The 16,350-nt window shown below is 34.4% G+C and overlaps 2 protein-coding genes and 1 long non-coding RNA gene across 3 annotated transcripts; 2 read left to right on the top strand and 1 right to left on the bottom strand.

The window, feature by feature from the left end:
- Positions 1 to 203: 203 nt before the first annotated feature.
- LOC122197280 (uncharacterized) lies at positions 204 to 1,406 on the top strand. The gene is made up of 2 exons (XR_006190183.2): positions 204 to 342; positions 515 to 1,406. It is a non-coding gene; the product is annotated as an uncharacterized LOC122197280 (long non-coding RNA).
- Positions 1,407 to 10,330: 8,924 nt separating this feature from the next.
- On the top strand, positions 10,331 to 12,491 carry LOC111896510 (uncharacterized). Its single transcript, XM_023892494.3, has 5 exons — positions 10,331 to 10,785; positions 11,466 to 11,523; positions 11,642 to 11,725; positions 11,826 to 11,967; positions 12,060 to 12,491. Exons 1-5 carry the CDS (start codon positions 10,389 to 10,391, stop codon positions 12,336 to 12,338), a joined length of 960 nt encoding a protein of 319 aa, XP_023748262.1. The 5' UTR covers positions 10,331 to 10,388; the 3' UTR covers positions 12,339 to 12,491.
- Positions 12,492 to 12,554: 63 nt separating this feature from the next.
- LOC111896507 (phosphatidylinositol 4-kinase gamma 6) lies at positions 12,555 to 15,457 on the bottom strand. The gene is made up of 2 exons (XM_023892493.1): positions 15,225 to 15,457; positions 12,555 to 14,845 (listed from the first exon to the last, which is right to left on the bottom strand). The coding sequence occupies exon 2, from the start codon at positions 14,702 to 14,704 to the stop codon at positions 12,791 to 12,793; it is 1,914 nt and encodes a 637-aa protein (XP_023748261.1). The 5' UTR covers positions 14,705 to 14,845; positions 15,225 to 15,457; the 3' UTR covers positions 12,555 to 12,790.
- Between the last annotated feature and the right edge of the window lie 893 nt (positions 15,458 to 16,350).

Raw genomic sequence — 16,350 nt, 5'->3', positions numbered from 1 at the left:
CTATGTGGTATGTATTTTCTTCGAGTTATGGTCCAAACCCCGACTTTTATTCGTTTTGTGGTCCTTTTAAACTAGTTTCATTATAGATTTGGTCTATCGATAAACTGAAATGATATTATCCTTTATTTTTCTTTATTTTTTAAAATCTAATACTTATTTATTTATTTAAATAATTAAAAATTAAGTGTCTTTCTCTCTCTCTTTCTCTCTCTTGTCTCTCTCTTTCTTGATGAAAGTTGATTGGGTGAAGAATTACACGAGAGGACTTGTTCATCTTCTTCAATCTTCACCGTTAACGCAATGCATCTTCAACAAATGTCTCTCTACAAGATGACTTATCAGGTGAAGATCTTCATCATCTCCATCCCTGCTTACATCTCTGATGTCTCTTGATGAAAACACACAGTCGAAGCTATAAGACATGTGTTTAACACACACACACACACACTATAAACACACATATATACTTGCACATAACGATGAAAAACAGTATATAAAACAAGTCATTTTTTAGGTTTCGATTCAGCAAATAGACAAAATCGAAGCTTTAAGATCTGGGTTTTGAAGAAGATGTGTGGTGGGTTTCGAATGCTTTCGAATTTCGTTTCAGGGTTTTCTACGTTTCACTCAGGTCCTCTGGAATCAATAACTCAAAGCATTTGAGCATAAGGAAGAAGTCAGTATAGTTATTGGGTTTCAGAAATTGATTCAGATTAAGATTAGGTTTCAGAATCAAATTTTTTATGTTGATGGTCAAGGAGAAGGGAGATAAGGATTGATTTGGGTAGAGACTAAAATGGGTAGTTTATGAATGGTTTCTAGGTTCAAAATCAAAGCAGAAGATGAGAAATTTGGAAAAAAGATCTCGTTTTGTTGACCAAATCAGTGAAAACGCCTTCGGCAGATGGGATTCTACAAATGTTTCCCAAGCAAACGAATAGAACAGATAAGGTTTTTCTGTACTTTTGTCTGTCTGAGTTGTGGAAGCCATCGATGACGATGGTGATGATGTGATTAATGTTATGAGTTTTTTTGTTAGATTTGTGATATTTGATAAAAAAATATTTGAACTTTGAAAATGTGGTGATGGATTTAGAGGAAGAAGGATTTGAAGAAAGGGGGATTTGGGGCAATGGCAAAATGGAAACTTGAGAATGGTTGGGAGGCTACTGGTGCATAGTGACCTCATTGATGGTGTTGGCGTATGAGAGGTTGTCGCCGGTGGTGGCGGAGGCTGAGATGACTTCCGATGTCAATGGAGATGTGGGTTTTCTTGAGGAAGAAGAAGACCAGGTGAATGGATGTGTGTGCGCGCCAGGGGGAGAGAGCCCTCGATTATTTTTTTAATTATTATAGATAAAAATGAAAGAAAAATTAAAAATAAATACACAATGGTATTTCAGTAATTTTATTTTCTGGGAGTAGGCCTGACAATCGTGTCGTGTTCGGGTTGGCGTGTCAAAATATGTCAATCCAAACACAACTCATTTAAATATACATGTCACTGGTTGGCGGGTCACGGGTTGACGGGTTTGGAACATAAACCCATATATGATCCACCAACCCATTTATTTAAACGGGTTCACAAGTTGGCGGGTTCGTGGGTCAGATTTGGGTTCATGGGTCTGAATTTTACATATATTTAAGTGTTAAACATCCAAATGAAAATTAAAAACATTCATAGAAACATGTTACAAACTTAGCCTTATAGGTTACGACTTATGACATTAGACCATTCACCACGAGTCATAATGTCAAAACAGTCAAATTGTCTATGAATAAATGGTATATTTTTGTAATACTTATTAAATATTAATACTTGATACATAAATACATTTAAAAATAAAATAATTTTTTTTATTAAGAATATAAACGGGTTGGCGGGTCAATCCGTTTATTTTTTGAGAAACCCATATACGACCCGTTTAATAAACGGGTTGGCGGGTTAGCGGGTTGGTGGGTTGAAAAACTCAACCCAAACTCATTTATTTCGTGTCATATTGCGGGTCGTGTCGAGAATTGTCAACCCTATTTGGGAGGGACCAAACCATATAAAAACATGGTCAAAAGACCACAAAGCCACAAATGCTAGGTTTTGGATCAAAACCCAGAAAAAAAAAATACATACACATGGACTATTTTTAGAGTTTTATCATAAGTGTATATTCTATAGATATATAATTTGCTTGACAAAATTACAAAAAGTGTACCTATGGTATGAATTTTTTATGAGGTTTAGTCCAAACCTCGACTTTGTTGTCTTCGTGGTCCTTTTGAACTAGTTTTGTTACAGACTTGGTCCTTCAGTAAAATGAAATGACTTTAATACCTTTGGGCTATTTATTTTCTAATTTTCTTTTATTTTCTTAAATATTTTATAATTATTAAACATACAAAGGGCCCCTCTCTCTCTCTCTCTCTCTCTCTCTCTCTCTCTCTCTCTCTCTCTCTCCTACATACCTGGAGGAACATGTTTAAAGACCCATAAATTTCTTGTTGGTAACATGATGAACACATTTAATATAAATTATGAACATGCTCAAGATAGATTGATTTCTTCCGAAATTGATTGAAAAATCATGTTTTGAAGACACAAAAATCATTTCTGCAAACACATACAAACACAAGACAATAAGATCTTCGATTTCTTGAACGGGTTTCTAGAAAACCACACAAATCAATTTAACACAAACCTGTAAATCGATTTCTGGATTTTGTTTAGGCCAGAAAGTGTCAATTTCGAGAGCTTCACTGAAAAAAAAAATCATCGACACCTCGACACTTCTCACCACCATTACCGCCGCCCAAACTCAAATTCCATCAACAGTGGCACCTCCACCGGCGTCCTATTCCAAGAATAATTGGCACTTAATGATCTTCCTCCATATCTAGAATAATGAAATCTGCAGGAAAAACAAACTTGTCAATTATAACTAATAAATCTTCACAAATTCCTCTTAGAAAGGTCACCATTTTGTTTGCTAAGTGGATGGCCATGCGAATTGGTCTTGGTTCCGCGAGGTCAAGCTTCTTGAAAAATGAATAAGGCATTAAGTTAACACTTGCTCTCGAATCTGCTAGAGCGAAGCTTGTGGCTATATTTCCAAATTGGCATGGAAGTGTTAAACTACCCAGATCACCCATCTTCTTTGGTAGCATGTTTAACATAGCGGCTGATTAGGTTTCGTTTAGTACAACCTTAGACACCTCCCCCGTCTTCTTTCAGTTTGTTAGAAGATCCTTTAAGAACTTTGCGTATTTTGGCATTTGAGATAAGGCTTCAATGAATGGGATATTGATTTGAAAGGATTTAATGTGATCTAGGAACTCCTGGTGGTCTTCGACATGTTTATCTTGTTTTGCTTGACTTGGAAAAGGAAGCGGTGGACAGTATGGCTTAACGGGTTCAAAATTTTTATTTTCAGATGATTGCCACATTATGGTATCTTCACCATGTCATGGTGACTGTTCAGTGTTTTTTTCTTGACTTGCTCCTTATCCTTCTTGCACAACATCCGGGTTATTGTTAGTAATAGGAGTCAAATGGATAACAATTTTTCCACTTCTCATTTTAATGGCCTGGATGTGAGCTCCTCATGGGTTTTGTTAAGTGTTTCCTGGTAGTGTGCCCGGTAATCTTTCGTTGAATTGTTTCGATAGCTTCCCGAATTTGTTGCTCAATATTCTTGATTGCAGCTTGCTAATTTCTAAGTACTGCTTCAATATCGTCATGTCTCTTTTCTGATGTGGCAGCAAAACGAGCAAGCATTGCCACAAAATTAGGTTTCTTCTCGGGAGTCGGTTCCTCTTTTTGATAGAAGCCTCTTCCTTTTTGTTCAGATTTGTCTTCTTTGGCTTTCATGTACTCATCATAAGGTAACCACATCTTTTTGGGCTTTCTCCAGTCTTCGTAATAACGATCACCGCTCGAATAGCAAGCTTGGGCTTTTCAGTTTCCATTTTCATCTAGATCACAATCTTTGGTTAAATGCAGTCCATTACAATTTTCACACCCCAATCATATTGCATGGATTGTTTGATCCATGTTATCATCCTTCTATCCATGTTATGCAACATTGCTAAGACTATCACCATGTCATCTAAAGCTAAATTCACTATTCCCCTAGTTACATCTTGTCGAGGGTTATGGTATTCTCTTGAATGTTTGGATAATTCCTCGATTAGCTCCTAGATTACGGCATGTGCTTTATTTGTGACTTGCCCTTGAGAATCAAGGAGTTTCCTAGTCATTACGCCCCATCGTAAAATATTGCTACTTCTTGTTTGATATTTAGATCGTTTTGGGGACAATTTCTAAGCAATCACTTATAGCGCGCTCTCATGCCTCCTACAAAGACTCTCCCACGTTTTGTTCGAAATTTGCAATGCCCTTCTTCAATTTGAAAACCTTCGATGGCGGGCAAAAATTTTGTATGAATTCTTCATGCATTTGCGCCCATGTTGTTATTGTGCCCGGTGGAAGTACTTTCAGCCAGTCCTTTGCTGGACCTTTAAGAGTAACAGGGAGCATTCCTAGTAAAACCGTCTCGTATGGTGTGTTTGGTATGTTCAAGTAGTCGACGATATCATTGACCTCATCAATGTGCCTGTAGGCATGCTCGTGGTCTTTCCCATGGAATGGTTTGTCTTTCAATTAAGCAAGTATGTGTCCTTTTAACTCAAAGCTAGCTGTGTTGGGAATGATAGGTTGCATAAGAGTCGGTCCAGTGTCTTCTCGCATTTGTCTCTTGTATGCCTCCATCGTCATGTCAGCAATGTCGGCCATGTTGTTTTTGGGCTCGCTTTTGGGTTCGCTTCCTTTTTCTGATTCTGTTTCGGGATCACACCCTACTTCCTTTTTGTTAAGAGTCTTCTCAAAACTTTTGAATTCGCTTTCTAGAGTCTTTTTGCTTGATTCTCCATGTTTGGTTGTCTTCTTCTTATGGAATGCTGACTCAGGATCGCAAACGGTGGTGTGGTTGGTGTTTTTGATCCTCAGGTCATAAATCACTGAAACAAAATAGATGAAATGCGTAAAAGGAACAAGACGAACATAAAAAACTAACTGTTTTATAACCACGACATGGTGATTATTACCACGACATGGTAAATCAATCAGAAGAAAAATAAAACCAAAATTAAAAAAGAAAATAGTCAGAAAAAATCTTAATAAATAGCAGATAAAAATTAACTAAAAGTTGACAGTTCACCGGCAACGGCCCCAAAAACTTGATGTGAATAATTTTGCACTAGTTTTAACCAACTAATGTAACTAATTATTATTCCTAAGGCAATGTACCTAGTCGAAAATATAATAGCACAAATAGTCGGGTATTGAACAGAGGGAACATAATTACTAGCTAGTTTTATCTACTAAGTTACCTAAATTATTATTTAATTAAAAAAAGGAATTTTCTCTAGTTTTGCAAGACTATAAACTTAATTAATCAAACTAAAACTTAGAAAGGAACTAATTATCAACTAATGAAACAAAAAGCGAAACTAAAAATCAAGAAACACAAAAGATGATTTTAATCAAGATAAATGAGAGACTTCCGTTTAGATTCGATATATTTGCTATTATGATTGATTTAATGGAAGTGCAATTGATTAATACTTCGTTGATTACCGATTCCAAAGATGACCAGATTAATGTTCACTAACCTAATCATTTAGCAAATAAGTTCATTCATAGGGTGATCAAGTGGATAAACTAACAAATTTACTAGTGTTTAGTTCGAGTTATGTTATAATTCTAATAGATTGATCTATTTGGTTGATTTAATTAATTTAGTATATGATTGGTCCTCATATATTAGCTCCTACATTTACTTACCCACTTTTCTATTTAACTCTAAGTTTTGGTCAAAACACTAGTCCTATAATTTTTCAAATCACAAGATCATAAGATTCAAGTTAATCAAGATTGATATGTCATGCAAACTTAATTAAACACAACAATAAACAGAAAAGTAGTTATCAAAAACATAGAGAGGTTCTTTAATAAGCTAACATAACAAATAATCAACTTATCATGGTCCAATCCATAAATCAACTCATAAATAAGCAAGTAATCTAGTCTAAACGAAAGTTACGGTATTTAGCCCATAACTTCAGCAAACAAACATTTAAAAATAAAATTTAACTTGTAATCCATGATCAAACACAAGATGAATAAGTAAATATAAGAAGTATTGCCTCAAATCTCTCAAAATCAAGCTTCTAATCGATCTTCAACACCTCCAAGTTTCCAAATAACATTCTTGGCCTTCAAAAGTTGACTAAAGCTCCAGAAAAAGTTAGGTTTTCGGAGAACTTTGCATCCTATTTATAATTCTTGAAGTCGGTTTGCCACGTCATGGTAATCCCACCACAAAGTGGTTTTCGGATTTATCACGTAACCCGCAAGTTTTTGAAGTTCATCGGGATCTTTCAAGATGCCATGTCGCGGTGGAGGTCATCACACCATGGTAATGAAGCTTCTCTTCTTCTTTTCAACCTTGGTCTAAGTTCCTAACTTCCAGCTTCCTTTTTGCTCCCGAGCATGACTTTTGCTTCTATATCACAACATATAATAGATTAACTATCTTTTGTCCTATAATGAGCATAAATATAGTTAACAATATTAAGATATGATGTAATATATATATATATATATATATATATATATATATATATATATATATATGCACATATCAAATTGTCAGGGGTCAGATCCTGGCCTTCCATACATATGTTAGAGGCCAGATTCTAGTCTTTCGTACATATGCCAGGGGCCAGATCCTTATATTCCATACAAGCATCATGAAGACAACTAATATCCTACATAATATAGTGAGAAGACTCGCCTCATAAACATAATTGGCAGTTAACAAGCTCACATAGACGAACAACGAGTGCTACACTCCTCCTAATTAATCACATAAGGTAAACCCTTAGTATACCTTCTAAAACCTACAATTTGACTAAAAGTCAACTAGGTCAAAAAGTCAACGGTTAACAAAAGTTAAAGGTCAACCAAATCAATAGCCACCACGATGTGGAGACCTCTTGGTCACGTCGTGGGCATGACATGACAAAATAGACAATAAGCAGGGCATCATCACTTTTTGGCCGCGTCTGGACAAAACAATTGTGAGGTTGGACTCCACCACGTCATGATCATCCTTTCGTCACGTCGTGGCTACTAGTAGAAGCCAATTTTATCATTAAGGACTTAATCCATTAAGTCCTTTGCTCCAACTTTCCAAAAGGCTTCCATGCCCTCAAATAAACCATAAAAATCCTTACTTTATATACATGGATCCCCAACACATGTCTCTCCCAAACTAGGTCAAAATAGGGTAAGAAATGGAGTCAAAACTCCATGCACTGCACCAAGCAACATGAAAGTCTAGATCTAGAACATATGATGACCAAGGGACCTCAAGAAGTGATAAAGTTGCCAACTTTATCAAAACCAACCATTTATACCAACATATCATGAAGAAAAATGAGCACAAAATTCTAGATCTACAAAAATGAATCATAAAGGTGAGAACTTGGAGACTCACACAAGTCCAGAAGATGCACCCAGAGATGGAGAAAAGATGCTAGTTGATCATTTGCATAATAAAGCCCTTCTTCAACCTTCAAATGTCCAAGATGCCAACAAAGAGCTCAAAAGACAAGAGAAAATGTTAGGGTTTCGAGATAGGAGGGTAGAGGTTGATGGGAAATGATCTAACCCTAAAGATAAGGCCTTTGAATATAGAGAAGACCCTAAAAAAATATGGGCTTGGCTGTAACACTCGCCACATCGTGGCATTCTGCTTGCCATGTCGTGGTCAGCATCCCACTACGTCATCGCATATGGTTTTCCTGAAATACCATACATTTGACTCCTTCAGATCACCAACTGATCCATTCTAGAAAATGGGTGTTATGTATACACATTCTACACCTCTCTATATATATATATATATATATATATATATATATATATATATATATATATATATATATATATATATATATATATATATATATATATATATATATATATATATATATGAACCATCAGCACTTCGTGGCTCGATAGTATATGGGCAGGAATAGGTTGCACAGGGTAGTCTGTGCTACCCTTAAATTTTCCAACGTAATGTAATTTTTTTGAAATTTTTTCAAAATGAAAATTTGTCAACATGCTATTTATAATTTCGTGTGTTTTACCTTTGTGGGAAATGGACTTAACAAGGTAATTAACTTTTCAGTTTGTTCACATCTGGGTAACTATCTTTTTTTTGTACACATCTAGGTAACGAACTTTTTGGAAGTGTTCACATATGACCATTATGACCGGCTGTAGCAGGTTATATCCGGTCATAACCAGTCATAATGGTCATATGTGAACATTTTCAAAAAGTTCGTTACCTAGATGTGTACAAAAAAAAGATAGTTACCCAGATGTGAACAAACCGAAAAGGTAACAGTAAAATACACGAATGATCTCTGTAGTTTGGGTAATTTGTGTGTTTGGTCCATAACTTATTTTTTAAACTTAGATGATCCCTACTATTTATTTTTGTTGTGCATTTGGTCCCTGTCCTACCTCAAAAAACTATTGTGCCCTTTTTATTTTTTTTCTTATTTATGTATTTATTTTTTATATATTAAAAAAAATTAATAGACCTCATATATCTGCATCTCTTCACCGTAAATCTGAAACCACATTTGAGAAATTTAAATTGGGTCCCACAATAATCTTTTGAGGTTGCACAGGGACCAAATACACAACAAAAATAAATAGTAAGGATCATCTAAGTTAAAAAATAAGTTATGGACCAAACGTACAAATTACCCAAACTACAGGGACCATTCGCGTATTTTACTGTTACCTTTTCGGTTTGTTCACATCTGGGTAACTATCTTTTTTTGAACACATCTAGGTAACGAACTTTTTAGAAGTGTTCACATATGACCATTATGACTGGTTATGACCGGATATAACCTGCTACAGCCGGTCATAATGGTCATATGTGAACACTTACAAAAAGTTTGTTACCTAAATGTGTACAAAAAAAAGATAGTTACCCAGATGTGAAAAAACCGAAAAGTTAATTACCTTATTAAGTCTATTTCCCTACCTTTGTTATTTGATCATGTTTTGGCCATTGCTTATTCATTTAAAAAGGTCAATTTAACTTAAATGTTTGTAGTTTTTTTACAATAAAAAATATATCTATAAAAACACTAAAATATTAAGAAAAAATTGATTTATGAAATTACAAATTTAGCAAAAAAATTATTAATTAAAAAAAATCTTATAACTTCAAAAGATGGATTAGCAATGAATTTTTAAAGAACATTATCATCCTCTCCGAAGAAATAAATTTGTTTAACAGATTAGCTACAAACTTATTTCCGATGCTAGAAAATGCATTGTAGTTTTTAAGCAACGATCCATCACTAATTAGCGACATACTTTTTTTTTTTATAGGTGCTTTTGTTGTCTGAAAGTTTGTTTTTTAGTGGTGATACTTACTGATCATTGAAAGCAAACTCTTAAGATTATTTTGAAGTGATTATTTGCAACAAAAGAAAGAAAGAGCTTTTACATCACATACGTTGTGGCATTTAGGTGTCATAGAGGCATCTATTGGTCTTTTGCATCTTTGGCTACCTTGTATTTCAAAAATAGCCCTATTAATATGAAAAGGCCCATGATACTTGCAAGACTCTGGGCATGTAGTAAAATACCAGAAAGAACAACAGATGGGATATCTTTGTCTATTTGGGCAATGGGTATGTCTCAAGACTTAAGGTGCAACTGGAGTGGGACTTAAGTTTTTACCTCTTTGAGACGAACATTCCAACCACTTCAATTACTAGAACATAAAACCATGCATAAAAAGAATCACATATAATAATGCTAGTAATAAGATTGAAAATATATGAAAGAATTGAAATCCAATATAAAAATCATTTAGACTTAATAACTTGTAACTGCAAAAATCTTCATTAGATTCTGCAAATTCTTATTATTAATACTTGTAGCCATTGATAAGATGGTATTGTTGACAATAAGGGTTTGATATTAATAAACAATCGATATATGTAATGGTTTCTCAAAGAAATCTTTTCACAACCTTTAGAGGGAAATATATCTTCCTGAAGACCAGCCTCAAAAAAATTCAACCATCATTTTCAAACTAAGTTTATTAATTTTTTAATTAATTTCTTGAGAAAAATAAGGTGTAGTGGTACATAAAGAAAACACCACATTTCACCAACCATGTATATATCCTATATATTTGACATCCACCCTCTCCCCTATATAAATATTCAAATCACAAGCCAGTTTACTCAAAGCAATAGTTGATAGGTATCCATTTTTCCTTTATTCAAAAATGTCGAAAGAAAACATGAGGAGAAACATTGTGGAAAAGAAAAACACAACTTCTCCAAATCCAAGGAGTAACAAAGAGAAACCTTCATCAACACAAAGCCTCATATCCAAACACTTGAAGAAAGTTTACCCTGTTGGGATTCACAAAACAAGCTCACTTCTATCCTTATCTTCACTTTCTTTAACTCTTTCACATAACTCCAATGACTCGTTTACAGATTCTTCTCCTACACTCGAGCAAACAATCTCATCTGCACTTCAACTCATCATTACACCAACACCTTCTAGAAGAGAGCAACCCGTTGCTAAAACGACTAGCAATCATGTGAATAATTTGGATCCCATCAATTGTGAGGATCAAGGCTTGAGAAGATGCAATTGGATTACTAAAAACAGTGGTAAGTTTACTAAGTTCTTATATAAACTTGATGAGCTTGTGTTCATAGGCATAGTCACGTTCTTAATGTGAATGATATTGATACAATCATATATACAACATATAATTAATCTGTTTATGATAAGTGAATTATAATTAACAACTTGCATGTGGAATCTATTCCTTGATCCTTACAAAATGTCGATGATCAAGTTTTTAATTTGTAATGTATAGAGTTATCCAAAAATGAATAGATAATCAAATGAGTCATGGAGTTGATTAGTATTTTACTTTCTTTGCTATGAATTTTATATTAGTTTGGTGTTTGGTGTGACAGAAACATAAAACCTAATATACCAAATTTGTATTCCCTTGGCATAAATGACTCTTTGATTAATGATTAGCACCTATAAAATATGTTTATATTTGCAACCACTCTATATATAGTATCTTCTTGGTACTCTTTGGGATTCACCAAACCATTTAAAAAGAAGTCAACCCCAATCACTCAAAAATATAACATTTTAACTCATGAAATGGATTAACAAGTACAAAAATTATTACGCTTAATTATTAGGACCTTCACATTAAAAAATTTGGATTATTAAACTCAATGTGTGCATGTATATATATGTATGTATGTATATGACGAGACAAATGTTAGATTGTGATGTTGTTTGTTTGTTTGTTTGTTTTTTTCAGATAAACTTTATGTTGAATTCCATGATGAATGCTGGGGAGTTCCAGTGTACGACGACAAGTACGTGATCTTTTATAGTTTTATGTTTCCTTAAATTGTCAAAAAGTATAATAGAAACTGTTGATTGAATAACAATTAATGTTCATTAAATTGGAAACTTGTAATAACATCTAAACAGCCAACTATTCGAATTGCTTTCATTGTGTGGAATGCTGATGAATTACAATTGGACGGAAATCCTTAAAAGGAAGAATCTTGTCAGGTAACAAAAAAAAACAATTGATTCTTTCTTTAATGAGTCAAAATAAAAGAAATATTGTGATTTTTATCATTTGATGTATTCTTTCGTTAATTAATTATAGAGAAGCTTTCTATGGATTCGAACCAAATATCGTTGCAAAAATGGGAGAAGAAGACATCATGGAAATAGCCTCGAACAAGGACATGATGTTAGGTGAAAGTAGAGTCAGATCCATTGTTGAAAATGCCAAATGCATCCTCAAGGTAACTTCATTTTATCACTTAAAACACTCATAGATTTTTATATAAAATTGGAGTTATATTATATATATAATATCGTTTATTGGTTTATTCAGATTGCAAAAACACATGGATCATTTAGTGGATACATGTGGGGTTCTGTAAATTATAAACCAACAATCAACAGATGCAGACATCCAAGAAACGTACCCTTAAGAACCCCAAAAGCCGAAGCCATTAGCAAAGATTTACTCAAGCATGGCTTCCGGCTTGTGGGCCCAGTCATCGTCTACTCATTCATGCAAGCTGCTGGAATCAGCATTGACCATCTCGTTGACTGTTTTAGATTCAGTGAATGTGTCAATCTTGCTGAAAGACCATGGAGACACGTCTAACATCAAACTATTTATCAAGTATCTATTAATCTTATTTCACTTGTTTATTTTTAACATTATTATTTTATTAATCTTATTTCACAGGTAATGTATTTGGATTTGTAATTTTGTATTTGGTTTGTATCTAATGTATGTAATGATTTTTGTTCATAACTTTTAATTATGTAAAACGATTTTTCTTGTAATTAAATTTTCAATCTATACTACTACATAACATTTTCATTGCTACATATTTTATTGATATAAACAACGTACACAAGAACAAAGGTAAGCAAGAAACTAAAGTGCAACCCCAATCCTAACTAAAAGAAAGGTAGTCTTTCAAGAATATTTACACAACATACCCCTCAACTAATTAAAACAACAAAAGAAACCCTAAACCCTAAATAACCAAAGACTTCACTCCAACAACCCTGAAAGTCAACTTATTCAAAGTCAAACCCTTAAAACTCTCAAAACTGGCAAGAAGTCCCAAGCCTTTGTCTTTGCCTTTGTCCTATTGAAATTGACTTACGTTTAACAAAAGCTGTGTAAATCAAATCCTGAAACTTTTCAAGAAACAAACTCCATTCTTCTTCATTCATGTCTGAAAGCTTCACAAAACTAGCGCCAGCTGGCATCAGCTCATTGGCACTCCTGTGTCCAGATGACGAATTCACTCCTACATAACTCATATTCTCTGTTTTCTTCTTCAACTTATCACTAAAACTACAGTTGTTCTTGAAAGACATTGACAGATTTGAAACATCTTCTTCACTTTCTTCTTCTTCAATGGCTTCTTCAAGCTTCGAAAGCGGGTTTCTCAAATGGAATGAAAGATTATTGTTTACGAAATTCTCCGACATTTTAGGAGTAAAATCAAAGGCAGAAATCGTATCCTCACAATCAATTTCAAACTGAAATTGATTTTCACTTTCATGATTATCAAAGGCGATGTCATTTTCATTTCCATTTTCATTTTTAATTTCCTTTTCAGCTAATAATCTTCTTGCATCCATACATAACACCTCGAGTTCACTCGGTTCCTCTTCACCCCTACGAAATTCCCGACTCATCATCTCTCCAATTTCACCAACACATAAACCAAATCGAGCTGCTTCTTTTAAAAAAATAGTACACAAAATCAAAACCCTTAAACAAGCTTCTCTTATCATTGGAAGTTCAGATCTTAACATGTCTGAATCATGAAACGGATCGAGTTTCTCAATGTATTCAAGTTCATCATCTGAAAATGGAATCGAAGCTTGAGGCCAATGGATCCATTCGAAATATGGGTCTTCTAGATTTTCAGGTAAACAAAGCCCATGATCAATAGGTATCAATTCAACTTCACTAAATCTTCCAACTTCAGAATTTTTCATCTTTCTTACTAACAAATTTCCTCCATGTCTATCTGTGTTGAAGATTCGAATATCTAAGATCCCGATTCTATGAACAGCTGACACAGGGAAGCTTGAAGTTCCATAATCACTTGCATCAAAATCATGGGGGATGAATTGCTGAAATGAAGCAATCTTGCTAAACAGCTTCTTCTTTCTTTCTGTTTTCTTCTTGTTGTTGTTATTGTTGTTGTTGTTGTTGCAAACACTGTCATTGACATTGAAGATTGAATGTGTGATTTTGACTAAAGCTGTAGGGGGGACATTAGCAAAATGATCATAATCAAGAAGATAAGCTGCTACTTCTCTGAAACCGGTTTCACCAACACGAACTGACCGTTTTAACCCTGGTTGACCAAGGGTTTTACCAATAAACCCTTTTGGATTATTAGGAGCAAAAGGCTCTTCATCTGTAGGTTTTACAATAGCGACACTTTCACCTTGACAGTTTTTGAAGTAATAAGCTCCTCCAAGACCACCGTTGACTGGGATCGGGTCAACCCCGGAGATTATCGCGTTCACAACTTCATCAACGAGCGGTTTTGTTTGGTTGAAATTACTAGAATGCCCCAGGATTTCAACGGGGACGCTTTGGTCTTTTTGGCGGGTGTCTCTACCAGTTGGGGATAAACATGGAGTTGAAGAGCTTCTGTGTAAGATGTTTCTTGTTAAGAGAAGAGGAGAATGGTCACGAATGGCACTGAGGTCGTTGTTTAAAACCATGTCACCAAAAGTTAGAGAGCTTTCTTCGATTGGGAGACTTAGAGCTATTTGTAACCTTCGTTTCACTGTATGAGCGTTATCACTTCGATCTAGCTCCATTCCTAAGACACAGCCGGATTCAGTTTGAACAAAGACTCGTCGTCTTCCTGTGAAATGCTTCATCCCTTCCATTTTACTGGTTCCATGGTATTCTCTCCCTAAGGGACTGTTGAAAACAGCGACTGCCATTTGGGTTTGAACTGGACTGTCTGAGTTACGAGACATGAACCGAAGGAAGGGGGAAAAGATGGATTCTCCCAATTCGATCCCGAATAAGATCTAAATCTGGAGACGATTGTTTAAGTTCTCAGGATAGGATATGGTATCAGTGCATCTTACTGATTCGAATCGGTCTGTTTTCCTAATCTGTACCAAAAGAACAGAAAGAAGAATCAAATACGAAATCTAAAGATTGGTTTCTTAAATCTCTATCAGAACAAGCAAAGCATGGAAATCGAGCTTGTATAGGTCACATTTTACAGTATCAGCAAACAGAGACAATTGGGATAATATGTACAGACTTCCTATATAGCTAGTTTAAATTACAATCAGGTTTTTATTACAAACATTTTGGGGAAACCCACAAACAAAATCTTAAAATTTTGAATTGAATTAGTAACAAAAGCATTAAACGAGCTATCAATGAGATCTCAAGTCAGGTTTATCAAGAAAATATTGTCGTAACGTGATTAATTATATATAAATTGAGAAAAGGGAGTCAAGAACAACAGAGAATATAACTCACCAAATGAATAGATCCTTTTGAGGGGAATCACAGACAAAGAATCAAGATCAGAATAGCAGAATCAACCGGAGAGAACACGGCGGCGGGAGGGTTTATTCGTGAAGGGATAAGCTTCAAACGGAGAGACACGACAGATAAAAAAAAAAACCCTTTCTCCCTGTTCTTGCTTCTTTTTCTCGCTCTAAAACTCTTTCGCTTTCTCTCTCTAAAACCATCTCCATGTCTCATCATTATCTATATACAAGTGAGGGGCCAATGTGTAACTTTTGTACAATATTAAACAAAGTGCAATTTGTAATTTATTTTTTCAAACATTAATTACATTTACTATATATAGACGAGACTATTACGTGTATCAATTAATATTTTTCTTGAATACACATTAAATGTTTTACAGATTTTGAGTTAGGCGTCATTTGATAAATGAAACTATTCAAACACTATAAAATTAAAAATTTATAGCGTTAACCAGAATAATTTTTAGATATAAGTTTTAGAAAGTAAATTTTTTTTCTTTATAATACTTTTGTGTTCTTTTTGCCGTAATATTTGGTACGAACAACGAAGGGCCTGGAAGAAGGTGGACCACCGTTGGATTTTAGGATGAGTTGGATGTGATCTGGACCGTTGAATGAGCAGGGGATGGGAATGCTGACGTGGAAAGAAAGGATTGGATGGTGATGTGGCAATGGAAAATACGCACGTCAAAATAAGTCGGCACAAGGCGGCTACTTTCATTTCTATGTGCCCCTCACGATGGATTTCTGAATTCTCAGAAGATTCATTTGTAGTTCAGATTTTTGAGTTTATTTCTTTATTTATTTATAAATGAAGATCGAGTTTAAAATACAAAAAGGAGCTCAAAAATCAAAATATATAACTATCGAGCTTATAAGAACCTGACTCGGGTTCTAATTTATTTCGAGGTTTTATTGTGTTTATAATGTATATTTAATTATGAACAACTACAGAAATAATTATATAATAATTGAGTAAGTAATATACCCATAGATAATAGATTACTTATTGTAGATAAAAGCGGCTTAGCCCCTGAGACATTATGATTTCGTGATATTAATGTTGATAGATGTGGTTTGTTATTCTTTTTATTTTTTAGTGTACATTT

The sequence above is a fragment of the Lactuca sativa genome, chromosome 4 (genome assembly GCF_002870075.4).
Source record: "Lactuca sativa cultivar Salinas chromosome 4, Lsat_Salinas_v11, whole genome shotgun sequence".
Taxonomy (NCBI): Eukaryota; Viridiplantae; Streptophyta; class Magnoliopsida; order Asterales; family Asteraceae; genus Lactuca; species Lactuca sativa.
Note: the sequence above shows the minus strand (reverse complement) of the source record. Positions and strands in the feature narration are given on the sequence as shown.